This window comes from Sparus aurata, chromosome 8 (genome assembly GCF_900880675.1).
Source record: "Sparus aurata chromosome 8, fSpaAur1.1, whole genome shotgun sequence".
NCBI lineage: Eukaryota > Metazoa > Chordata > Actinopteri > Spariformes > Sparidae > Sparus > Sparus aurata.
The window spans coordinates 22371097-22398663 of record NC_044194.1 but is presented as its reverse complement, the minus strand read 5'-3'; the positions used below and the strand labels follow the sequence as shown (position 1 = coordinate 22398663).

General features: G+C 39.4%; 2 protein-coding genes across 6 annotated transcripts in view; one reads left to right on the top strand and one right to left on the bottom strand.

The window, feature by feature from the left end:
- Window positions 1-1502: 1502 nt before the first annotated feature.
- tmtc3 (transmembrane O-mannosyltransferase targeting cadherins 3) lies at window positions 1503-27311 on the bottom strand. 4 transcript variants are annotated; one of them, XM_030426775.1, is made up of 15 exons: window positions 26665-26819; window positions 25650-25863; window positions 24283-24501; window positions 21021-21120; window positions 18968-19083; window positions 18571-18743; window positions 13949-14201; window positions 10510-10658; window positions 10285-10405; window positions 9937-10048; window positions 6740-6843; window positions 6409-6578; window positions 5507-5733; window positions 2773-3555; window positions 1503-2229 (listed from the first exon to the last, which is right to left on the bottom strand). In XM_030426775.1, exons 2-15 carry the CDS (start codon window positions 25836-25838, stop codon window positions 2225-2227), a joined length of 2721 nt encoding a protein of 906 aa, XP_030282635.1. In that variant the 5' UTR covers window positions 25839-25863; window positions 26665-26819; the 3' UTR covers window positions 1503-2224. The 4 variants fall into 4 exon arrangements, with proteins under 4 accessions (XP_030282635.1, XP_030282634.1, XP_030282633.1 ...); XM_030426774.1 differs by lacking the exon at window positions 26665-26819 and adding an exon at window positions 27226-27311 and having other exon boundaries at window positions 1503-3555; XM_030426773.1 differs by having other exon boundaries at window positions 1503-3555.
- A 158-nt stretch (window positions 27312-27469) lies between these two features.
- cep290 (centrosomal protein 290) overlaps window positions 27470-27567 on the top strand; it is a 42991-nt gene continuing 42893 nt past the window's right edge. For both annotated transcript variants that reach the window (XM_030426772.1, XM_030426771.1), the window contains exon 1: window positions 27470-27567. This exon is cut by the window's right edge and continues 37 nt beyond it. In XM_030426772.1, the coding sequence (XP_030282632.1) occupies window positions 27503-27567 (65 nt within the window). In that variant the 5' untranslated portion in view covers window positions 27470-27502.

Here is a 27567-nt window from a genome sequence, read left to right as displayed (position 1 = left end):
AAAGCGTTAATTAACAGTAGATTTTCCATTTATTATGGTCATTATTATGACGTGGAACTGCTGTTTTTTTTTTTCACTTTGAAACTCCCCATCGCAAAGCAAAACTTTACCCTTACAAGTCCAGTTGTTTTCTTTTTTCATGTTGTAGATAGAGCTTAGTAAACAAAACGTTATGAACAAAAACCCTTTAATCTGTTGTACATTTCCTCACAGACACTGCAGAAATGCGACAATAAAGAACTATGTCATGGGAAAGATGGTTAATTTAGATGCAGCAGATTTGTAAATGACATTACATCGAAAATGTAATTGGTCAGAGAGACTAATGACGGCGTACCTTTGGAACATTGGATTTCGATTTGGAACTCGATTTGGGAATTCAAATTGGATTGGCTGCGGGGTCGACATCCTGTGAGGTACGGCAAGATCTCCCTTTGGCATGAAATGCACTTCAGAACGTGATGCACGCCCCTCGCCACATACACTTCTGCAGCATACCAGCAGGAAATCAGTAGAACAAATGCGATGAGGTTTCATTTCACTTTATTTAATAACCTAGACCCCCACCACCAAGGGTTATTGCATAAAAAAAAAGAAAATAATAATAATCTTAAATCGTACAAAAATCAGTCACTCAGCAGATGAGGAGAGACAGAAAACACTGCAAACCTCAAGCTTCCTCATTCAGAGCGCTACCTACTTTCCAGAGCAGACAGCTGATTGAACATTTCATACATGTTTATCACCGACATGGGCTCTGTTGTTTGAAAGTGAAAAACATCTATGACATGATTTACAAGTGACAGTATACACACATAGAAAAATTAGTGGAGACAAAGTAATGCACCATGAAGTTAAAGCATACTGCCAGTGGTAAACAAAAACATCTACAGCATTTGCAGTGCATATAAAAATAAATAACACTGGATACAGGTACACCGTAAATATATGTACATACAAATTCAGGGATAAACAAGGTCAATGCATAGCAAGGCTCCTTAGTACCACCACAGTGCTCCTAGCCAACAGTAATCAGTGTTCTCGCACCATCAAGAATTGCACTGAGCAGAAAGTCGTTGTACTGAAACAAATTATTGCACCGTGAGGTGAAAAAACAGGAACATCGTGGAGCTGTGAAGACATTAACATCAGCTTGCGAGAACAAATATTTCTACTGTCCTTTGTAATGAGTATGATGAATTGAATACTGCTGAGCTGCCTCACCGCTACAATCACAGGCCGACTCATGTTAGGTTCATGGCAATCAGTGCTCCTGTTGAAGCTACGCTGTTAACCATCTGTGCAGAAACAAAAGTGGGTTTTGATGATCAGTTATTGGCTTGTTATTTCTTAAAGTGTTCTTAATCAGGGCAGACATTTGTTGAAATCATCAGACCTCTAAGGAAGCAGCCAATCAGGGGCTGGGTTTTCTACAGTGGTGTTGTAATAGAACTGAAGGGCCTGAAGGAGAGATTGGAGAGATTTGTGGATCCTTTTGCAGGGTTAATCTGTGGGTGAGTACACAGATTAACCCTGCAAAAGGATCCACAAATCTCTCCAATATGTAGGTAAATATTTGCAGGTGCAGAGAGAGACACAGAGTATGTTGGATTGGGCAATCACAGCTGTGATGAAAGTGAACACAAAGGACTACTCCAAAAACTTAAAAATGTGGAACATTACAATAATAATAACGTAATCACTGTGGGACAAGATGAATGAGAACGTTTTTTTTCTCGTAATATGTTCATTTTTCAAAGCAGGTTTCAAAGCAGAAAACTGAAGGCTAAGCGTGTGTCACAGTTGACCATCACATAAAATGAGTGTTGCTTGGGTCAAAGCCATGTGTATACAGGAGAAATGTTCATCTCCAGTATGAATGCAGTGTCTGAAGAATGGGATACAGGCGAGGAGATGCATGGGCTAATGTGACAAAGGGAGTGCGGAAATAGTCTTTAGATGGGATCACAATGAAATTTTGAGGTGAAGGCAGCTGTGAGCACAGAGGCCGATGATGCAGTGGCAGGAAGTGCTGCTGGGCGAGATCAATACAGATTAGAAGACGCTGCTGCAACGGAACATAAGCCTGGTGTTGATTTAGACTGGAGTGTTATTCTTCTCTCTGGATGGTTTGAGTTATTTTGAGGCGCAAACTCTGCAGATATCATCCTGCCTTGAGGAAATCTGGGTAACGTGTCATTTCCTTTAATTGTCCATGATACAATCATTCTGTTTTTAAAAACAATAACACACAGGGAGTGAGTCACATCTTAGTGAAAGATAAAAAAAAAAAAATCCAGTGATAAACAATGACTACACATGGAGAAACAAAACAATATTTATAACTACTGCAGATCTACGATATGTGAAATCACATTCAGATGAAGCACACACATTGGCATCTACATCTGCAATATATGCTTTAAATAGATTATCCCAAATTGGTTTTGTGCTTTTTGTTACACGAGTTTCATGTGCAGATCAACGTTTCCCTTTTTTTACATGATTAGTGTTAAAACAGCAGGACCATGCAGAGCAGCCTGCAAATATGTGAATGAATCAAACCGATAACATGACAATTGATTAAGAATACACATTTTTAAGGGGTAAAATGCTGTCTTATTTCGGAGCATTGAAGAGCTCTATAAAAGTAGTCCAGCTATAAATTACAACAATGTCAATCACCACTTAATATGCGCTCAATCTCCTCTAGTCTCTTCAAGGCAGCTGCCCTTTTTTCCTCTATATCTTTAATCTCTTTAGTGGACTTACCCTTAGTCCGCTTGTCAGACTGGCTGCTGGCCAAAGACTCTGATTGGTCCACGCCCACACCTCCGAGGCTTTCTGCAGAGGATTTCCGCACATTCTTCTCATCCCCAGCCCCCTTTCCAACAGCATCAGCACCCCTCCCTTCCTCCTCACCCTCAGCAACCTCCTCCACCCCCTCCTTCACTCTCTTCGGCTTTTCCTCCTTAGCCGACATGGTGGCTCCCTCTGCTGAAGTGAGCGGTTGCCCTGCTGCGCTCATGGCAGCCATTTTGCCTCGCACAATATTCAAGTGACGACGCACATACTCCTCGTTTGGCGCCAGGGCCAGGGTTTCCTCTAGGCAGCGCTCGGCCCGCGGAAGGTCACGCTCCTCAAAATAGACCACGCACAAGTTGTGCTTGCCTTGCACATTGGTGGGGTCCATGTGCAAAATGCGCTCAAAACAGGCTTTAGCACCATGTGTGTCCTTTTTGTGGTTCATGAGAATGTCGCCCTTCAGGATTAGACCCTTGATGTGCTCTGGGTGGTGGCGCAGCAGCTCGTCCAGCACAGGTAATGCATCGATCTCGCGTTTGGACTGGGAGTAAAGCAATGCAAGATTAAACAGGGCGCTGCGGAAGCCGGCCTGTAAACCAATGGCTTTGCGCATCCACCGCTCAGCTGCCGCGTTTTCATTGGCATCCATGGCCAGCATGCCAAGGTTGAAGTAGCCGTTGGCATCATCAGGCTCCTCCTCCACGTAAGTCAGGAAACGACGGTTAGCCTCAGGCCAGAACTTTGGCTCACCTGCAATAGAAAGTAGAAAAATAGTATGAGTTCGGGCTGAACCCAGTGTTGTTCATGACATTCAAAGCTTTACGAATTTGAATGGAGTTTATATAGTTTTATGACAACATCACGCAAAAAAAAAAAAAAAACTCGAACAAAATTCTACATTTAAATATAGTAAATTTTTAGGTTAAATGAGACGGTGTTCATTCTTTCATTAAATTTACTATCTTGAACACACGGATCGAGGCAGAACAGTTTGTTCGAAAAAAAGAAAAAAAACTTGTGAATTTGATCTAATTTGGACTTTTGGCTGCTTTGGAGTTTTGAGAAAAATGCTTGGATCAGACAAGTCAGAAAGAATCCCACACAGCCACAGCTGGGATGTAAATAACAAATGAAAATAACATGTTTCATTCACATGGAGCACCATCTCTTGGTGTCTCCTCGGCTCTGGCACTGTAATTCAAAAACTGAAAGTGAAGTTTTCAGTGCGAGTGTAACCATCTCGTCTGTTGAAGCAGATTCTCTTATCAGCTGAGAAAATTTAAGAAGACCTTCCCCATAACCACTAGAGGCAATTGGTGTGATTGAGAAAAGTGAACACAGACAGTAGCTTGAGTGGGAATGTAAGGAATGAGGAGCAGCAAAAATGTACAGCATGCTTGGAGCTGTGCCGACTTTGACACCTGTATGCACCTCGCCACTTACTGCCAAACGTCAAAAAAAAAAAAAAAATGATTTAGAACACAGTCCTCTGAACATACAAAGCTTTCAGACTATATTCAAATCATTTCTAAGAAAGCGTGCACTGAACCTTAGGATTGCACTTGTCTGTAGTGATGCAGCATACAGTCAGGGGACTTGACAGACTGCTGAGAATAAACAATGAACTATACAAAAAAAAGAGCTACTGGAGAATGTGGTGAAAATGTAAAAAACAAACAAACAAAAAAACACGTAAAGTTTTACACACGCTGTTTTTCCACATCAAAACTCTCTTATTACACATACAGCATTGTGTTCGATGTCCATGCAACGACAGCACATGATGGTTCATGTCCCCGTAGTGGAGAGACCGGTCGTTTCAGGACTCAAAGAAAGTGAAACGATGTGTTTATATAACTGAAGAGAATAATTTGATAAATGTGATGCAAAACCTGCAGAATGAAAAGAAGCAGACCATCTGAGTTTGCCAAACATGGAGTGCATTGTGCAATATTGAGAAAGTGTTCTTTAAAGTCTTTATATGAATCATTTTATGAGTAGACGTCACTGTTTTAAATGGTGGAAGATATGAACTTTTGATTGATAGAGAAGCAATGAAAAGCTTTTACACATGTGCCAACATGTCAAGGGTTGACCGGTCATACAGTCACGCTCAGTTCTGGGTCCCGGAAAAGGAAAACACAATGTTGACAAGAAATATTACTACCTCAATTACTCACCTTTTTCTCATTAATGTGGTTTGGACCACCCTACATTAAAAGTTAAATAGACGTGTCATCCGTGATGTTTATAGCCTCAGCGAAGTGCTTTTCATACATGTTTTGCACTTGCATTAACCTGCAGCAGGAATGTGGAAGTAGTAAAGAGTGTAAGACCGATAGTGGTGAGATATAGAAAAGCAAAGAAACATGGGTGGAAGAGCTAACATAAACCAAAGTCAAACCTGCTGTGAATCTAACTGCTCATAAAATGTTTTTATTGTCACAAAGTCAATGAAGCGTGCTCTGACAGAAACTTGGCTGGTCACACAGGGTTCATTGCAACATCAGGGCAAATCTTAAGACCAAGGTTACACCCTCAAAGGTAACATCAGGTTATGTCCTTTGTTTTTACCAGCAGGCGTCAAAAAGGCCTTACATGAGTGCCAAAATAGTACGTTCTGTTAACAAAACAAAGCTTTTAGTCCAGTTGTATTTAAACTATTGACTTCCTCATATTAGAACTGGCAGGCCTCACTTACCAGACTCCTGCATGAGAAGGGCTGAGTTGAAGAGTGCCAGCTTGTGGCGTGGGTTGAGCTCCAGGGCGTGGTTGAAGTTTTTCAGGGCTTCTGAAGGGTCCTTCATCTCAATGTTGACGATGGCCAGGTTGTACCACAGGTCAGCGTTGGTGCGGTCAAGCTCAAGGGCACGGAGGTAGGCATCCCGGGCCTCCGTGAGCTTGTTCATCTTCAACAGTAGCTCCCCTCTGAGTGAAAAAAAGAAAAAGCACAAATGTAAAGCAGAAGTCAACGTGTGTTCATTATCTTTTACTTGATGGAGAATTTAAAGTGAATTCACCTGATTTTTAAACTTAATTTTAAGAATCTGTGCTTTTTCCAGGGTTTTTGACCTGGACCTCCTTCCCTACAAGTTTGAAAACTCTAACTTAACGCGACAGTTCATGCCAAAATCAAAAATATATATTTTCCCTCTTACCTACAGTGTTATTTATCCATCTATGTTGTTTTGGTATGAGTTCCTAAATTGCAGACTCAAAGAGACATTGTTGTGAGTAGCTTCATGTAGGAGCTATTTTATGTCCAGATCACTGTGCAGTAGGATTGATACGGGTGGAAGTAAATCAAATGTCATGTTTAAAAACTACCGGTGATATATGCATAAGACATAAAATGGACATTATCTAACAAATACTCAACATCAGATAATTAATAAACTGCCTATGCCAACTTTCAGTACAGTAATTTATTTGAGTCTAATAGCAAGGCATACTTAAAAAATGGAAAACAGGAAAATGGCCGATATAGGGGGAAAAAAATGAAAAGTAATGTTTTGTTTTGCCCTGTATGTGTGGAAATAATAAAGGTTGATTAATCTTGCTCAAAGATTGAAATCTGACAGGTACAAAGTTTAAAAATCGTGCCTGCTGATGTAGGCTTGTTTGAAGTCTGGTCTCATGCTGATTGCTTGTCTGTAGAGCTGATCGGCCTCCTCCAGCCTCGATTCGTTGGCGCGGATCAGATTGGCCAGGTTTATGTAAACATTCAGATGGTTAGGCGCCACACGTGTCGCATACTTCTTACCAGGAATAACCTGTGGAGTTGAAAACAGAGAAGTTGTTTATCTCACTGCTTTGGTAACAGAAATACAAATGAAACAATTTTACATGCCTGATAAGAACACAGCCAATGACTGAAGGCCTCCTGGATAACCCCACCCTCCTCCTGTTGTGACCCATATATATTATGAGATACCTGTGGCATAAGGGATTTGGCAACAAGGTAGGCATCTTCGGCCTCTTTGGACTTGTTCAAGTTCTTGTAGGTTCTTCCAACATTCATGTGGGCACCAATGTCATCTGCAGAAACATTGTATGGAGTATGAGAAAGGCAAATGAAAAATTAAACTGCTATACATAATGAAACATGCATTAGCCTCTAGGTTGTTTTTAAAAGGTCCAGTGTGTGGGATATAGTGGCATCTTGTGGTGACATTGCAGATTGCAACCAACTAAACACCGCTAGTCTCCCAATCTGCTATGGTGGCGGTTAAAGGATTTGCCTTCTCTAGAGTGAGTAGCCCCATTCACACTGCGGTTTGAATGCGGGGATCCTGCGCCAATTCTCCACCTCCTCCTCTGTGCGAATGTTTCAGAGGCAGCGAGGGCTGAAATTTCGCTGCGGCGCTGATATGCCTCTGGAGGTAGTGTCTGAGGCGCAGTATTGGCCAACCAGTGTGTATTGATAAGCCGGTGGTGCTTATCGATGGAGTGTCGGTCTGTCGGTCCGATAACTACACAGGTCCCTCACTCAACAAAACAAAGAGAAATGTCCCACAAAGCAATGTTACATGACCAAAAAAAAGTAACATAGTAACAGTAACTGTCGTTCGCAACTTATATGAGGAAAAAAATACTGCAGCTGTATGTGGAGAAGCGTCTGTCCTCCTGTCTGTCCTACCAACTTTCATCACATTTCTGCCTGCAAAAACAGCATTTGTCGCCGGGCAAAAAACTTCAACTCACCAAGTGTTTGTGTAAACGAAAAATCAGGGAAAAAAGAGGGCTCATTCTAGGGTAACACACTAACCCAACAATGATTTTTAGTTTCAGGTGACTATACACTGACAAAATTATTCTTAAGACTACTGGACCTTTAAGTTCTTACTTTTTTTTTACAATGTACTTAGACACATTTCTCACATTTTGCTTTGTTTTAACGCCAACGCCAAACTAATAATCCTAATGGAGTATTTAGGGTAAAAATGCATCTTTGTTATGAGAAGACCAGAAGAAAAATAAACCCTTCTGGGAACCAGTAAGAACAGTGAAGCTGGAAAAGGGTCAGTCTGGACAACCCAATGCCTCATGATTAGCATAGCAGGAAATCCTCATCTGGTTAATGTGTTTACATCGTTAATCTTGGGGAAACACTCTTGGGTGGTGAACCGGCAAAAGTGATGATGTCTCGGCTGACGACAGGCTTCCTGAAAACTAAGCTGTGAAGCAAAACAGACTTAGGAGAGGCTTAACTTACATTATATGTATGAAGTTTGGTATTGATTTGTCAGGTGTTTGCAGTGGTTCTTAAGAGTATAAAGAATGGATTCATTGAATAGTAGGTGGCTGTTCACCATGTGTGGAAAGAAATGAAATGGCAATCCAAAACAACTGTATAAGCACAAAGTCCTGGGGAACAAGGACAAGATTAGGTGTTTCTGTAAGTTTTGACAGTTATTTCCAGTCATCGCTTTCATTACCTTCGAGATCTCTGCATAGTAGAGTCACACAGTTTTACTCTTATTGCAAAGTGTAACATCTTATATGTTTAATCGTACCCCTTTCTGCACTCCCTATATTCAATTTATCTTCAGTATTTTTCCTTGTTAGCTTATTGTATTAACCCAGTCTTGTTTAAAGGAAAATATTTTTGATGGGTTTTTACACATTTCTGTTTATTTTCTTGCAGTTCCACTGTGGACTATAGGAGCACTAGCATCTGCAATAGCTGTGAAAGCGATTAGTTAGCCAGTGAACAATAAACAATAGCCTTTGTTAGATTCAGAAGCATAGACACTTTGTACATTAAGAATCAGAAGGGATCAGCTCCTTAATTGGTGCAGAGGGTGGACAAAGTAACCATAAATCCTGCAATTTTGAGGTGATAGTACAATGTTTGGTGTTGTTACGCAAGTGTAATTTCTCTTGCCACATTAGGTAACTTTTATCACTGGTTTCCTGATGTTTATGTGCTTCTGTGGGAATTTACACAGAAAAATGTGTCATCTCACCCATGTTATTAGGGGTGCAATGGATATAAAAACTCACGGTTCGGATCATTTTACGGATCAGAGTCACAGATCGGATAATTTTTCAAATCAGCAAAAAAAAAAAAAAAAAAAAAATAGACAAGACAAATAAACATAAGTTTGTAAGTGCCGCGGTGATAAGCGGTTGTTGAGCAGCCTTCATTTTCACTCCTCTCAGTGAAAAACCGGGGTGATGTCGCTTCAAATGCGTGGCCATGCTTGATGTGTTTCCACTGTCATATGGCTTTCTTGTGCAACAGTGCCTACACACCGTCACGGTTTTATCCACTAACCTCTTTCCTTCATCATTATATTTGACAGGGAAGCCAAAATGCTCCCATACAGGGGATTTAAATGACGCGGGGTGTTCAAGCTCCTCCGTTCCTCCGCTCGCCATGACCACGCTGCACTTAACAAGTGTATGGATTGAACATGCGCACAACTTTTTTTTCATAAATCAATCCGCGGATCACAGATCAATGATGATCTGCTGCACCACTACATGTTATTACACTTGTAAGTGCAATTTACATGAGTCGCTCAATGCATTCTAAAAAAATCATGAAAGCAAGAACAAAAACAGGGAAACAACACTGGCAAACACATGGAGACCCTGACCCCAAAAATTAATAAATAAATAACTGTAAAGAACTTAAAAGGGTTCTTGCGTAACAACTCAACAAAATTAAGATCAAAGTCAAATCAACACCTCTGACAGCCTCAACAAACAAATTATCACAATAGGGCCATTATATTGTGCAACAGTCGGATGACGTCAGAAAATGACACCACTTTACTGTCATTCAGCCTTTAAAACCAACAAATGACAACACCCAGCCATATCCATATTACGATTTCCAAAATCTAAGATGATATAAAGTTTCATATCACGATACCAATGTTAAAGTTACACAGTTGTGTAACAATATTACCTAGCCCTGTATGTGTTGAACGGTGTTTCTGTTTGCGCTTACAAAGAACTTCTAACAGTTCCTTAAAACACTTAGAAAAATGGTCAATTGACAACAATATGATCACACTGAATCCAACTGAAAACAGAACAATATGATAGATCTCACAGTATCTCAGTATTTTGCCAACACTGACAGTGGTCTTCCTCATATTGGCGACTGACGTTTCTTACCTGGCTGGACGCGAGTGGCCTGGAGAAAATACTGAAGTGCCTTCGCATAATTGTTTTGGTTCTCCAGGGCATGGCCGACATTATTCCACAACTTGGCATTGTTCTTGTTGACCTGAAGAACCAGACAGTTGGAGAAAACATGCTAATAAGCTTGTTTTGTATTGTGAAAGACTAATCCATCATTTTCATCATAAGAAAAGGTGAGTCATCTGTTTTTTTAAGGGCCTTATTGAGGCCTTTAATGACAGGTTGCATAAAGATTTGTTTTAACATTGGAAAACAGCCAACATATACTGAAGTGGGCCAAGAAACTCTGGTAACGCTGCCTTAATTGTCTTTCCAGCTTACCTTCAGGGCAGAGGTGAATAGAGTGTATTCCGACTCCCAGTCCCAATTCCTGTTGAAGGTTTTAACTGCATGTGTAGTTAGAAGCACCCCAATTATCAACCATGAAATCTTCTTCAGGTTTCTAAAAAGAAAACATTTAAAATTATACTGATTTGGTTAAAAAGCAAAGAAAATAATTACTGACATTTAATAATTCAAAGAAGATCATTTTGGACCAGCACTCACCCTTTATGTGAAACAATCTTGAATCCATGTGCAACAAGAACACAGAAGCCCATACTGGGAACATAAAGTACCCTCTCTGCCACAACAAAACCCACAGGGAAGAAAAGGTTGGATGCAGGAATAAAAGGCAGGACGATCAAAGACAGGGCCTAAAGGTGAAAGACACAACAAGACTTAAAATCCATATGAACCATCTTGATTAAATGTGCTTGACTACATTGTCTATAGTACATTTTAAGCATTAAATCTGAACATTACAATGATTATGATAGGGCTGAAACAACTGGAATATTATCTTGTTAGTTGCTGGATATAAAATAACTTGGCAACCTTTTCAAAATCTAATAAACAATTGCAGTCAATTTTCTGACAAAAGCAGAACATTCAACTTCTGTTCATCTTGATATGACAAGTTATTTATGGGTTTTAGACTGTTGGCAAGCAATGTCTATTAAGTTCACAGTTTAAAAAATATATATGGTAACATCATTCACTAATTGAAACAATAATATGTGGATGAATCAATAATGTAAACAATTGCTAGTTGCAGTCCCAGATTATTAACAATAACAACAGACAGGCTAAAATCTGTCCATCTCATCGTATGTTAGCTGATGCAAAGAGATCTGATATTGTAGGTTGTGCATCCTCCTGCATCTCTTCTGATTTACAGGGTATATTATTACTTGCACTACTAATATGTAAATATATCAAGAGGCATTGTTGGCTCAGTTTTTCCCCACCCTAACAAGACACGCATGAAAAAAAAAATTATGCTATCTCCTTTGACTAAAGCACTGTTCTCAGAACTGGAGTGTACTTACTGTTCATTAACAGGTGGAATAGGTTGAGAGCAAAGGACAACACAGGACAAGGATTGCTTTAGTACAACTTCAATAATAAGTTTAACTTCTATATTTTCAGTTACACTGATTGGACAGACACACTGACTCTTCTTTAACTCCCCATAAATGTCACAATGTCAAGTATTCTGAGAGTCTATCCTCGGAATTCCTGCTCAGTGTAAAGACTTCGGGTTTCATCTGAATCCATTTACCATTGTGTAACAACCTAACATCTGAATATAAAAGAACAAGTATTTACAGCCAACATACTGTAAATGCTTCATCATATTCCATAAAAATGCCTGACAAAATACTGCAGAGTATACCACGAATTATGTGATTTTTACAAAGTTTTCCTGGTTTAAAAACTGACAGTTACAACTACCTGTGTCGAGAACAGCTGGAAGGATAACTTCATTTATCAGTTAATCAGCAAGAATTTTGAAAACACATTTTCCATTTCAAAATGCTTTGGCAAAATGTCAAAAATGTACAGCTCCTAGGGCCTGTGTGGAGTGAGCATGTTTTCCATGTGCTTGCGTGGGTTTCCTAAGGGTTTTCCAGTTTCCCCCACCATGAAAACATACACATAAGGTTAATTCTCCAGTGCTCCCTCGGGATGGCTTAAATACAGAGTACGAGTTTCACCATGTTGTACATAGTCACATTTGACAAAAAAAAGAAGAATCTGTTTTATGTCACATATCATACTATGTGCTGGTTTTCTTAGTCCTCTATGACAATACAGTTAGACATTCAGTAGACTAAAAAATTAAATGGTTAGTTAAGGAAATAAATCAGCAGACAAATTACTGATGAAGATTATTGTTTATAGTAGCCATTGTGTGCACATAGCAGCCACTATAGGAAGAGAGGACATCTGTTCTCTGAAACTATTAAATGTGTCTCAAGCTCCATGTGAGACAGCTGGTAGCTTTGCAATGAAGCTAAGTATGTTGATATGACATGATATTGTTATGAAACATATTCCAAAATGCTCTTAGCAAACCAGTGTAAACACTGCAAAGGTCATAATTCAGTTTATTTTGTGTTGATTTGTGGTCCCCTTTTCTAAACTGAGGCTGAGAGCAATGCTTTGAGGGAAGTTTACTGACCTTGAAGTAAGAGAGCCATGGGTCTATTGCACAACAGATCCTAATTTGTTTCTGTGTGCCACAATGAACAATCACCACTCATTCATTCCTTCAAAGCTTAAGAAAGAGCTTATGTTTTATCTCTTCTCATTTGTACTGATTTAATGTGAGCTGGTAGGAATGTCCTTCAATCCTGATTTTGTCTCGGTGAATCAACAACGGAATGCAGCATACGTCACAAGACATTTGTTATAGATAAAAAACAAGAAGTAGACAACAAAGGTAAGAACTTGAGGAACTGTATTGATGATACGGTACTAAAAATCTCTCGTCTTACAAATGATGGCCAATTTTAGCATTAGCTTTGATGCTCTGCTATAATATCCAATTAGGCTGGACGAAGAATCGTCATCTACCGTTTCTGTATGTGATTGTGGCTGTTGACTGCAAGAAACCACTTTAATGGAACCACTTTTTCTAATAATATCTTTCCTTAAAGGTATGCCTCCACCAACCAGTCAAGCTTGCCCTTTACAGTTTTGTCTTTCCAGAATCATTATGTAGTGACTACTCTGATGCAATTTAATACATCGTATTAACTGTATTTCTTTGCAAAACGGAAGTCATCACTATTTTGACATACGATTTCAGTGAATCATTTACAGTGAGAAACATACTGTCTTCACTTAGAGGCAGCACAAGGACTGGTGGAGTGCTCTTTCACATGGTGCAAAAACAATAACCTGATGCTCAATATCAGCAAAACAAACTTGTGGTGGACTACAATTCACATATGTATTTGACTGCTGTCAAGCTCAAAATTCTGGAAAGTGGATGCTTCACACACATCGTCTACGATTAGTGGATATCTACTGTCGTGGCTTTAACATTTTATTAAGTCGACCAACAGGTTTTAAGAAGATCATCCTTCAGTTTTAGCTTGACACTTTGCCAGAAGACATTTCCCCAAGGTGTTCCTAAGATACTGCATTTATGCGAAAGGGACATCCTAAAATATCATGCCTCTGGCTACTGCTGTTTCCCAGATGCCAAATCCCTCATTTGATTCACAAGGAGCGAAAATATGCATGATGGGTTTTACAAAAGAGAAACACCATAAATCTGTTTTAATGAGCTCTTGTTTATAGGTATCCAAGATATACAAATCTCAATTTTTGCAAGCACTATGCTTGTAATTGTACTGATTGCTCTGTAAAGAAGTGGTGTTGTGTAGCAATGCTGCTGTTGCACCCTGTGTTATAGATAAAGACAGTAGTATGTTGTCGAATCAACAAAATACATTCTGTTGTCTGTGTGGCATCCCATCCTGTGACACCACTTGCCACCTCCCTTTAAGAAGTGACTCAGTGTCACACCTACTGTACAGCATACTAAACAAGGCTGCAGTCTGACCTCTGAACTGTGTTGACCATATGCATATCGTGACCATACATTTTGCATCATAGTGCATTTAAATAATCTGACCAAACTTCCTCTCACCATGATGACAGTCTTGGCCGAGCTGTGCCTGTAGCGCAGGCTGTGGTAAGCTAGCAGGCCCAAAAACATGTAGAATGCCAGGGTGGCCAGGTTACGGAGGTCTATGAGTGACTCCACCAAAGGAATGGTGCCCATAGTCCAGTCGCAGCAGAGCTCAGAAGGATTCAGCAGAAGCCACGCATTCACAGGAAGAAGGTAGTTGAAAGTTAGCTGTCTGGTGGGAGTGGGGCTGACTGCTGCTGGGTTATCAAATCTACAATAGAGAAACACAAAGAATTAAATCTGACCAATAAAGCACAGCATGGGCAAAGCAGGAGAGGGTATAAAAATGAATATGGACTGGCGTGACATTTGTAAGGGAAAAAAATTAAGACAGCAGCACAACTGACTTTTAACTCATGTCAGTACAGAAATATTTTGCTAAAATATTCCCTTATTTAGTCCTCTTAATACTAGGGTGGGGCCGATGGACGAAAAGAAGTATGATGCTACTCACTGCACTAACATTACATCTCCATGTCCCATTTATTATTTCCTTATCAAAACTGCTCAGTTAGGCAAACCCAAGACACTTGCAGTGTTTCTTTTCCCAAGGGCCGCTGTTTCTCTAAGTCATGTTGTGTTCATACACAGTTTACTTAGCTTAGCTTTCCTGGCTAGATGGCCAATGTTGTTTTATAAGCATACAAGGCTGAACTAAGCCAAGTTACGGACATGTGCTGCAGAGGTGAGGCTACTTTTATACCTGGCACAGGCATGTATGTCAGTGGTAAAAGGAGACAGTTTCCTCTGCAGGGTTCTCTACAGTTGGAGATTCATGTCAGTGCAACAGTGAGAAACAGCGACGGCTACAGTGGTGAGCCAATATCCAACTGTAGCCATACGACAACACTGAGGGGGCACGCTTCCTCAGATGCCAATTCAGCAGACATCGCCCAACCCTACTCCATACTTTACTAAATTTGACTGAACATGAATAAGTTTCAATAAATTAGATTTTACAAGCAATAATGCAAGGTCATAATGCAATACAGTGCATTGTATTTCATTGATAATAGGATCTTTATCTTTTGCAAAATTCTTACAGAGATGTCATAAATACATTCTAAGCTTTGCATTTATGGACATTTACTTTTCTGTGACAGACTGATGCATCTTGCTGTTAACATTCTATTAGATTTAATGTGGTACAGGATAGTCTTACAATTTTTGTCATTATGGTAAGCCTCCGGAGCTCTCAATACCAACATCACTTGTTGGGAGAGGAAATCACACACAAACTGGCTATCAGCTTTGAATTGAAAAGTTCCTATTAAAGAGTGAGATAAGTTGAGTGAAAAGTTTCATCTTGATAAAAGGAACGTTGTCAAGAATGTCAGAAATGAAAGAAGGTGTGTTTCATAAATGTATCAATCTGGCCGATCAATTTTTTCTGAGCAAGTGAAATTTGGCTTAACATGAACTAAAGGAAATGTCAGGGGTCAGAAGAAAAACATTAGGGCATCCTCTGGTAAAGTGGATGTCCTCCACGGCAAATTTCAATGATGACTATGCCCTAATTTTTTCAACCTTTTGTTGTTGACCACACTGTTTGCCAGGGGGAGTCTGACCACATGGCGGTGCTACATGAAAGGTTAATAGGTCTTCGATGTCATTAAGGGGCTGTTAACACTGGACAATAAATATCCATTCTAAAAATGTATGGCTCTCTGGCTGGTAGCTGTTGACATTTTCTCTTTACTTGTGTCAGATGAACAGATAACCAACTGACCAATTATCCACATTGCTATACTTTGAACCAGTTACTTGCAGGGCAAAAACATTTTTCTTTAATTAAAGCAACTGTATCCGAGGAAGGCTCTGACAAGAAAAAAAAATCTGAATTTACAAAAAAAAAAAACCTCTAAAACACTCTACACAATGAATATGTTTTGTCTATACAGCTGCCATGATATCTCTCTTTGGTGTTACAGGTAAGTCCTTCCTCTCTTTATTTGTATTTAAACTGATCAGGTCCAGCAGGTAGCCCAAACTTGTTTAGTTTTCCAAAGACATAGTCCTCCTCTTTGAAAAACTGATCACAACTGGTGATAATCGGAATGTGCAATATTGTTTTGGCTTGAACACAGAAATTCTCACAGACAATCCGGAGACATCCTTAGGATTACAGCCAGAGGATTAGCACATCTATCTTAATTGTGTGGAATTTTATCTTCATGATCAAATGCCATTAGTTTGAGTCTGTGTGGAATCCTGTACAGACTATTTTCAAATAGTCTAGAGTCAACACTTAATCTAATAGAGTCATTAACATTTGGCCTTTGGCATAGTGTTCTCAATGGGTCACATAGTTAACCCAAATACTGTATTTCTCCTGAATAATTACCATTACATGCTCATATCTGTCATATTATCCACTTCAGGTAAAGTTGTTATTGCTATAAAAGACAGATTATGCAGAAAACTAAATCTAAAATTAACGACAAATAAAATTTGTCTCAACTGACACTTTTATAGTTATAGGTAGATACTTGCAGTGTAAGCTGCAATTAAATGTACACCGTATTTCTTCAATTCAGTCTGACAGGATTCAGTCCATGGTTACATGCACACATACATTTTTTAACAAAAGTGTAATAAATACAATGGATGACTAAAGTTCCTTATTCATTCATTGACCAATCAAAAATCCAAGTCTTCACTCGCATAAATTAAAATAAAATGAAGAATTAAAGATGAGAATGTCCTTCTTCAAATTTACACACCTTCAGGCAAGTAGACTTTCTGAATAGGACAAGAATATTCTTTAATTTGAAACCTTTGTCTAAAGGTTGTACACAGTATCACCCAGTAACACACAAAAAAAGGCGCCGTAAGGATGTTTAAAGGGATATTCCGGTGTAAGTTTAATCCATGGTCTAACACACCGTGAAACTGTGTTAGACTCGCTCTCGAGAGATAAAGTTTGCAGACCGCTAGCTAAAGTAGTTTTAGCATCCTCAGAAACGAAAGCACGACAACAATACATTGAAGTAAATGGGTCCAAATATAAAACCGCCATCAAAAAAACACAAATAGTGCTCAGAACAGCAGTTGATTACCGAGTGCAGTAGAGTCCCGCAGTAATGATCATCATTGAGCTGCGGAACTCTACTGCACTCGGTATTCGACTCACAGGGCTTCCCCACAACAAGGGAGGCTTCTCGGGTGGTGAGTTTTGTTTATCTATTCCTACAAATCTGGCAATGATATCAAATGTTTGATGCCTCGAAATATGTGCTGGGACCCTTTTTCTAATGTTGCTGAAGTTTGGTGCTGTTCTGAGCATTATTTGTGGCTTTTTGATGGCGGTTTTATATTTGGACCCATTTACTGCAATGTATTGTTGTCGTGCGGTCGTTTCTGAGGATGCTAAAACTATGTTAGCTAGCGGTCTGCAAACTTTATCTCTCTAGAGGGAGTCTAACACAGTTTCACGGTGTGTTAGACCATGGATTAAATTTACACCGGAATATCCCTTTAAGAGCTGCAGTGCAATTGAACATTTCAGTTATCCTGGTACAGGAGGTTAGTGGGATATTGTGATATTGATATTGGATAGTGGGACCAAAACCTGGTCTTCAACATGAAACTGGATTCTCCTGAATTTTGAGCTCTTTGAACGTGCACATACAGTACAGATCTTGTGATGCACAAGAGCTCCAGAAGATGGTTGCACTGATGAGTACAGCAGGTATGCATCATGACCTAGATGAGATCATGTGACCTCTACAAACTCTGTTCACTCATGTAAATCATAAAACTCCTCTGCTATGAAATATCATGTAACAGCATACATATCACAAAAAACATATGTCATTTGCCTTGCAGGGGAATCAGCATGTCTTATCTCGGCAAAGAAAAAAAAAGCTGAAAAGCATGGCAGCTTTTCTTGTACACTGTCCTGTACGAGGATTACAGGGAGTATTTATCTAGTTGTTTTAGGTTTGAATGCCCAACAGCTGGTTACTTTCAACATTTGAGATCACGGAATGAGAGCCACACTGAAAAGCAACTACAATGCAAATGTATGCATGTAAAACTAATTAACGGGCAGCGCTCTATGCACTACAACATAGACATAGGGGCTGTTAGTCACATCCATCAGCTGCAGGAAGTCAGAAGCCATGGGAAGATTTGCTACTTTAATCAAATAAATAAAGACATTATGTAAACTATTACATAATCTGAAATAAATAGGGAACCAGAGTAGTCTAATGTGTTTATATAATCCTGCAATCCATTTACATCTAAATCATGACACTGACTGTATTCCACAGTCTGTTAGTATCTACAAATGTCTTTTCCTTTTGTGCAGATGAGATACAGCAACTGTAGAGCTAGACTCCCTAAAAAGAATGTGACCGACTATAATTGAACTCCACCACACTATGAGATCACATTGTTTGAAGGGTAAAAAAAAAAAAAAAAAACTTTGAAAAGTAATCTTTTATTATAATTGATTTGTAAAATAAATTCCTTATAATCAAGGAGATTTAGCTTGAATTAGTTAGCTAAGGTTGTAGAGCTGAAATCCAATTTAATTACCATTTAATTGCAGGTGATGGGATAATGCGGCCTACCTGGTGAAGACAGGAAGCTGGGACTGGATGACTTGGACCCTGACGATGACGAGCAGCAGGGTGCTGATGACAAGGACAATGAGCTTCAACAGGGTTTGTAGGACAGCGTAGGGGAAACCATCTTTACCCTGCAGGACGTGGCGTAGCGTGTCCAAAAGCATTGGCAACGTAAACTGAGGGCAGCAACAGAGATAAAAGCCCAACTCAATATTTCAATGTAAAGGGGTTTCTGCACAACTTTAGGTTTGTTCCATTTTGATGTAAAAAAAAATATCTTTTTGTTTAGACTGCCTTTATGCTTATGCGTAACATGAAATATTAGCAAAAAGCTAGCCCTGCTGTGGTGTTGCAGACGTAACCAATATGAACAAAGAGTGACAACATTTCAGAGCCTTACCCCTTGTGCAACAAACACTTCATGGACACAACAGATGCCCACAACAGTGATTCCCTGCTCCTTACACAGTGTTGCTGCAGCCACTAAAACGACTGTCAGAGCGATGGGAGCCCAAACTGAAAAACAAATAAAACCATACTCTTAAATAACAACAACAAAACAACCTTTTACAGTGGTTTGCCATAATGAAAGTGGGCAGATTCTAGTTAGACAGATTATTTTGATAAATGATAAGCCAATCCCTGGTACAGTTCAGCCTTCTGTTTCTTGAATAAATGAAAGACACAACCCAGTTATCCTGTGCAGTATTTGAAAATGCATTACTTATTGAACATTTGGATATTCCTAATCAACACGGAGAACCGGAAAATATCATATAGGCAAACATCAAACATTTGCACTAAGGTGACCATCAATCACTGATAAAATACCACTTAAAAGTCCGGAATTCACCCTTGTGTTTGCTGGGTGGATGTCGTCAATTATAGTACGTTACACGGAAATGTAAGTTATATTGATGTATTTTCCATTAGCCAGGCACACTATTTGCCAGTTATGCATCATATGTTTACATTAAATATCATAACTAGTCCAGTTAACACCATTGTGGAACGTGTTCCTTATTTCCACTGCTATTTATTCTTTGTTTGCTAGCGAAAGGCAACATCTTGTTAACAAACTTTGTGACATCATAAGAGCTGCCTGAATATAACATATAAACACACACACACACACACACACACACACAGGGTGATTTTAGCTCATCATTTACATAATGGTATCTGCATAGAGTGTGGCTGATAAGGAATGAGATGATTTTGCGTTTCTCACATAGTTTGTACCACAGTATACAGGTCTTAATCAAATTTTTGAAAAACCTCACTTAAAGGATCTTGATCAAAAACTTTTTGTTTAACAACCATTATAAAATGAATATATCAGCAGCTTTGATATAGTCTGGGGGGCTTTTGTATATTGGACAGCGACAGTGGAGATCAGACAGGTAATGAAGGGGAGGGGTTAAGAAAAGACATGCAACAAAACTTGCGGGCCCGATGCACACTGGGGGCATTGTGGTTCAAAGTCGGCAACCCAATTCCTTAACCACCAGGACACCCGTTTGTTATGTTATTTTAAACTCTCACATATCCATTGTTTTGGTCTAAAAATCAAGTGAATGTTGGGCTTCAATTAAAATGTATGGCATGGTTTCTGTTTGTTTTGTTACTTTCAAATGTTAACAAAGGACTGACGCAGAACTAGAGTAACTCCTTGCGAACCTAAAGGTTCAAAAGACCTTTATCATGTTGTGTATGGTTACTGCATGTTGCACATAAAAAACAAAATTGTAAGGCACTGATGTTGTAACATAGATATTCACCTCAGGGTACAAATACAGTTTCAACTTCTTATTACATAAGAGATTCCAGGACATGGAGAACCCCAAACAAATAACCAACTGCCTATTAAACAAAGGACATAAAATGTGTGTCTGCATTATATTTTCAACAATGAACACTGTGTTACTGTTAATATAATTGCAGTAACCAAGAAACAGGTATGTAATTAAATGACAGAAGATCCAACCTTAATTGACCTATCTAGGAAACAAAACTGAGGCTCTAAAACTCTGAACCCTGATAGTTTTCCTCTGAGTCATTTGTTTGATCCTCTCCTAGCCCCTCCCTCCTGTTGCCACAAAAATTAAACTGTGGATGTTGATGAAGGTTCTCAGTCATCCAGGTCATGGTAAATCTAGGTGCTGTATCGTAGGCAACTGGACTTGATGTTTCACGTCTTATCCGAGAGGCTTCTTAAACTGTGGATTATTACTGCTTATCAATGAATAAGGAGGACTGCAACATTGCCAAAGACCTTTCCAGTCGCTAAGGGTTACTTATATCCTATAGTCAGTCACCAGTGGGCATGTTGAGTGTTGTTTCCCCATCTCTGTCTTGAATGTTTCTAATAATAGTGTCTTAATGGAAAAAAGCTGACATAACTTGAATATAATAAATCTTGGTGTAAGACTGGAGAAGTACATTGGACTTACCAATGGAGTGATCTGCACTGGTTGATTTTGTGTAAGCCAGGAAAGCAGCCAGGAGGAAGATTGAAGAGAGAAGTTCAGCTCTGCCAACCACACCTGTGACCTGATGGCAAACAAATGACAGCAGTCAGTACAGCGGTCCCTCCATACTGATTTATAGTTATGAATCGTTCATTCTCCGTCTAATTGAGGATAACTGTGAATTTATTTCAACATTAGTGTATTTTAATTTATATAGATTAAAAATACTATGTTGAGACATTACTTTCAAAATGCCATGCTGTCTTGCCATAGGCTCTCAGGTGTCGAAAGTGTCAGAGCTTTCCTCCAGCACATGGCCCTTCCTCCCCAGGGGTCAAAGACCACCACAAATAAATCCTCAACCTGTGGGAAACTGTCAGTGACAAAAGCCTAGCAGCACATTGCACAATTCCTGATATTCTTGATTATATTCTTAACTTGAAGTGTAAGGCTTTGTTCTAATCTCTTCTATGACATTACAGATCTACTTGACTTACGCAGTAGCCAGAGTCCACACATTTAAGCCTTTGATTCCAGCTATGAAAACAGGTCTACTGAGGTAAATCTTCTCAGGAGATGGTAAGCAGATATACATCTCTGTAAAACAGCCTCTTCGACAGCGACGCCTGTCATTTGTGTAAATGATGACTGCCCTCGTGTGGAAGAAATAACATCTTACTTATATACAAAGACCTGATTTCTTAGAAACCGACATACCCTAAAACCGCACATAAAGGTTCAACAAATCATTTTACAAAGAGTCTGTTGAGTCTCATATGCATACCTTAAGAGCACACTAAGCATTATAAGATGGTTACAACTTTGAGGTATCACTTGCCATGGTGACCTTTGTATTTAATTGGTCACATAACATTTTGAAAATCAGGGGAAGGATTCAGATTTCACATTTTAAGTGACAAGGACATCTAAGGACTTGACTTATAGACAGTCTTAAAATATTCTCATCATTCCATCAAAGCTTATTCTACGGAATGTTAGATAAGGTGACTACAGCTAAATTTGGCTGAATTACTTAGACTACAAATCCAATTTTCATGTCACTTTGTGTGTCTGACTCTACAGCATTAAGTTGACTCTTTCAAGTAAGTGCTTTCCTCTTATTCCATTTTACAGCCTTAACATACGAGTGTCAACGACCCAAAATAATTTGTACTCAAAGGTACTTGGATAAACCGGAAAAAAAAACCCCAAAAACTAAGGACTCCATTCAAAACGACAGATAACCAAAAATCACACTGAGAAAGACATGGGGACACACAAGGACTCTTTGTACCCCCTTATCATAAAGGGACCTTCAGTGCTTGGAGCATAACTCAAAAACAAATGATCCGTTCAGAGAGAGATTCCAGACGGCGATAACATGAAGGGCATTCGCTGGACTAACTCTAAGGGCTCATTTGTGAGGCAAATTGTTTCCATTCAAGAAGTCTGAGAGACTCTGCATAGATTAGAGAACACCACGAGGAAGATTGGCGCAGCGGTGCATGCTGTGTAACAGTAGCACTCCATCCCAAGAAGCAGAATGTTTTCTTTGTTTTTCTATTCTGGTCAGAGCCTGTCTGGTCATTAGTTCAGCTATGTTGAATAGGATGAATTACAAGTCCTAATTGGGGAAGAGCCTTTTTAGACAGGCCCTATAGAAGACAACAAGATCAAGTTCAAATGATAAACAATAAGCAAAGGGTTTTTGGTTTCCCATCAAGTTCAGTTTCAAGATCAACTGTGTGGTACCGATAACATTCATGATAAACAGCTGTGACTGCTTACTTTCAAATGTCAAAAGAAAAGCTTAAAGTTTTGAAAAGTGACTAGTTTTAAAACATTCAGTGAGAGAAGAGGAGGACTGATCATCATTGCTCTATAAACAGAGGATCTTGATATGACATTAACTGGAGTTGCCCTAATCTTATTTTAAGTGAGTTAATAACATGCACAATCTACAAGGAGGGGAGGGGGATCTCTTGGAGAAGGTATTGCCACACCCTAAGCAGGCCATAAGGGGCAGGCTCTAACAATGCTGAACTGGGAATATAAAAGATTACTCAATCGATGAATCATCTTTAAGAATGTCTCTGATTAGAAAATGTCTTCATGACAATCAGAGAAGGGCACCATCTCATTATTCTTAAAAAAAAAACAAAAAACATTTTATTGATTTTAAGGCAGCTTCTACAGCTCTAATAGTGGGTAGGAAATCTTTACTATTGATCTTGTTGAAAATCCAGACACAAACAGATAGATAAGGACATAAATACTGCCAACTGTTCAGAAGCAGAAAAACTGAGACAATGTCTGATTAACATGCCCCACCCCACAGAGAGAACTGGCGGGCATGCTGGAGCAATGCCGAGCCTGTGATGTTACAGCAGCACAGCAGGCAAGTTATTTCTTAATGCTCCACTCCTGTTCAGGGAAGACATAACATGTACAGTATGCACATAAACACATGGTTTATGAACTATGGGCTCCTTAACACCTTATTGGACCTCAAAACTATAACCCTGTTAAGAAGCACCACTGAGTTCTGACGTGATGTATTGACTCTTTCATTTGTGCAATGTATTTGTGTGTGGTTGCACTTAATAACTAGTGTGACAGCACTGACTGTTTAATGAAGTTGCACATGGATTATCTTGGCATCTTGCCTTGACTGAAACAAACCACAAGTGTTTTGTTTAGCAAACAGGAAATCTAAATTCAAACAGTAAAGTGCTGCACTGGTTTAGCATTTCTCCAACATTCCCACAAGTGTGGTGGAGTATGATCAGGCGATGGAGCCTCACTTTTGCTTGTGCCGAGGCTCTGCAGCAGACCCAGGTTCGACTCCCAGCCCGGGTCCCTTTGCTGCTTGTCACTCCCCCTCTCTCTCTCTCCCTGTTTCCTGTCACATCTTCAGCTGTTCTATCAATAAAGCCATAAAAGGCCAAAAAAAATGTTATTTTAAAAAAAAAAGGTTCTTATGAAATGGACACTTCTGACTTGAATTATTTAAAAGAAAACACTGGATCTCTCCAGTGGTGACCTTATGCTGCACTTGCTTATGCAAGTTAAACATTCAACTAAAAAAGATCACAAATTTCTGCCAAAGCATTGAACTTTAGTGCCCTTAGTGATTGTGTCAACAGAAAATATATCACATTAAGGAGGGATAATACAATTTCTGAATTAAGTCATTTTCTGTTATAACACATCAATTGCCTTTACCAAGTTAATGTACACTTACAGCTTCAGTGTGAATGGGGTGCACAGCAAACAGCAATGCTGCCACCAGACTGGAAGTCTTGTCCAGGAACAACCGGCACACCCGCAGGAAAAGCACACATACTACAGTGTGTAAAATAACATTGAGCAGATGGTAAGAAGCTGCGCTCAGCTCACTGAAGAGGTAGTTCAATCGGAAGGTGAGTACAGTCAAGGGTCGGTAAGATTTATGGCTCCGCTCCTGTGGTTGGGATAAACATGACATATGTGCTGTAAGATGCAGGTCAGTTACTTGACAGAGAGAAATAAAAGCTGACAAATGTTTAGTGAAGCTTAACAGTGATTCCTTAAAGTTTCACTGGACCTATGTACATTTCATCAATCTAAAAAAAAAAATGAAAAAAGAAAAACTGCCAATGATCCATCCGTGAAAGTAAATACAACCTTGATTCCAAAAAAAAGTTTAGACACTTCGTAAACCATAAAGAAAACAGAACGTGATAATTTGCCAACCCATTTGAACAAAGCAATATATCACTATTATATCATCATTGTAATAGGAGACTGTATACTGTCTTTGATTTCGGATATAATTTTATCGTAATATGGGACAAGTGTTGTCTTTTCCTGGTTTGCAAAGGCTGCATTACAATAAAATAATGTATTGTCTGAACTCACCAGACTCCTCTACTTATTTTAATGCTTGCCTTCATCATTTATCATTCATTATGTCGCCAAAACTAATGATTATTTGTCAAAAATCAAGTTGTGTTCATATTTTGTGATAGCGTCTACAGTCATCTCCACAATATTGTCCCAGTATCATAATAATATATAATTAAGTTATTTGGTCGAAATAATGTGATATTTGAATTTATTGCTGACTCCTCACACTTATGATGTGCTTATGAGCAGATTTAGAAATATCAAGACATAAATCATGCATCGCAATGTAAACTAAAAATACCAGTCACCAGTTCGAATCCCGGCTCCCCCTAGATGCATGTCGAACTGTCCTTGAGCAAGATACTGAACCCCAAATTGCTCCTGTTGGCGCCTTGCATGGCAGCCTCCGTCATCAGTGTATGAATGTGGCATGTGAATGTGTGGGTGAATGTGGCATGTACTGTACAGCGCTTTGAGCTGTTGTTAGACTGGAAAAGCGCTATAAAAATGCAGACCATTTACCATATGCACAGTGCTACTACCACACACAGGCTTTGTGTTTTCATTTATGTTTCAAATAGTGTCCCAACTTTCTTAGAGTAAAGGCTGTAGAAATGTTTGAGAGACACCACTTCAGCATTGAAAACAAAAGAATTGTATGTGTAAACTAAAAGTTAAACTGTACCTACAAAGCACAGAGGTGTGTCATGGATCATTACTTACCTCAGCCATGGGTGTTCCCCAGAAGTCATTGAGGAATAGGTTGCGGAGAGGAGTTGAGGGCCGGAGGTCCTTGTTGTCAAGGATTGCTGAGACATCATCAAACACAAAGCCGCAGGACAGACTGTTCCAGTAACATCCCACCACCAGTCCAGTCAAAAGTAAAATTTCCTTCCATGACACGACAGCCATGGCTGATCAAAGCCGTCATTGATCACTGTACAGGAAAGCAAAGCGGTTTGAGATGCATCAAAATTAGCTGACACCAAGGCATGTGAAACAGGTACCTTGTCAAGAAGATCAATTTCCCGATTGACCTAGTGTTTCCAACAGAACCATTCATTCACACTCACAACTCAACTTTCTAAATAACTTGGTATGGCGCCTCATATAATGAGTAAGTTGGAAACGATTTGATAAACTTGTCTTGAAATTTCCCTCCTTGTCACAATTCTCACCCATTGATACTTACCCACTTAAAATCTGCGTTGGCAATATTATCCGGCCCTTATACCACAATTATAAACAGCCACACTTCTTTATGAAATGGGATGGAAATTATTCTAGTTTCAAATTTGTAAATATAACCTGGCAGCTAAATGACCCTACGAGTAACGTTAGCTGACAGTGCGGGTAGAAACGTTAGCTCGGATACTTCAAAATCTAATATTTCAGCAACCAGTACGTTACTTTGACAGCTGACTGCAAAAAGCAAAAGCAATGGAGGGTAGACCCTAATAGAAAACGAAAAGCAATGGTAGTAAACATCACCCTCTTTAAACAGCTATGGAATAGCAAGCGTGTGTTAAGTGAAAACAATCTACATTGCTATCGCTCGAACGCTGCTGTATTAAAAGTACAAAAGCAAATTCAAATTCAGACTGGCAGCTGCAACATGACGTTAGCTATCGCTAAAGCTAATTTAGCAGCTAATGCTAACTAGGTTGGTCCTAGTCTTCAAACCAGAAAAGATAGATGCAAAGGTATTTTTTAGGGTTTTCTGAAATGCCCTACCTACCGTGTCTATAATAGGGCAGGCGGTGACTGCAGAAGTGATATCAAAAACGAGAAATGGTTACTCATACGGAATATACAGTTCAGCAAGCGGCATTCCACTTGGGGAAGAAGCTAGCTTCAACACACCGTCACTATCACTTCCGGTGCAGAGGTGACCGCGCAAGTTAAACATTACAGAAAGCTAAGCTAGACTCGGTGTTTTTGACAATGCAACGTGTATGCGGCCAATACCAAGTGCGCTTTATTGATGTTTTGTGATAATGTGACACCGTCATGTCTCTGCAGTTTGGTAAAGTTCCCTGCAAGGGTCCACTCGCCGCTTTTTACTAGTCTTATTTTCTTGTTGACTAATGTTAGCATAATTGGCTAACTGACACTGCTGTTGTGACTGGTAACCTAGCAGCCAAAGCCTCACATATCATGGAAACGTCAGGATGGCTGTTTACTGTCATTTTAACTTACCTGTAGCCTATATTTTTCCATCTGGCATTTTCAAATTACCATAATAAGTGATGTTAAATAATAAGACACTTCCTTTGAACGTTTAACTTATAAGTCTCACCGTATTATGGAGTAGTTTGGTCTTACAGTTTGTTGCAGCCGTTTAGGCGGTTACGTTAACGTAACGTTACATCTAGCAAACGTTATCAACACATTTGCAGCTGGTTTAACGTTATCGAAGAAAACAATGACACATTCAAGGGCCACAGCGGGGTTTAGTCATAGTCTCCTTACTACAATGAGTTAGTTAACCAGCTAACACTGAACATCGTTTAGCTATTTTGTTATCACTGCACTGTCAGCTCAATTCCTGCTTAAGTCTTTACAGCCACGCCAAGATGCCTGCTGCTCTTGAGTGGGATAAAGTGATGGGTATTGACCCAGTCAACATCTATGAATCTGA

What these genes read in the sequence shown, in the direction of transcription:
- tmtc3 (XM_030426774.1), bottom strand. Translation starts at nt 25,838, where the DNA reads ATGGCTGTCGTGTCATGGAAGGAAATTTTACTTTTGACTGGACTGGTG. An exon ending in AAGATTGTTTCACATAAAGG is followed by an intron (nt 10,406 to 10,509) that starts GTGAGTGCTGGT and finishes TTTTCTTTTTAG; the next exon opens with AAACCTGAAGAAGATTTCAT. An exon ending in CCTTCTCATGCAGGAGTCTG is followed by an intron (nt 3,556 to 5,506) that starts GTAAGTGAGGCC and finishes TTTCTATTGCAG; the next exon opens with GTGAGCCAAAGTTCTGGCCT.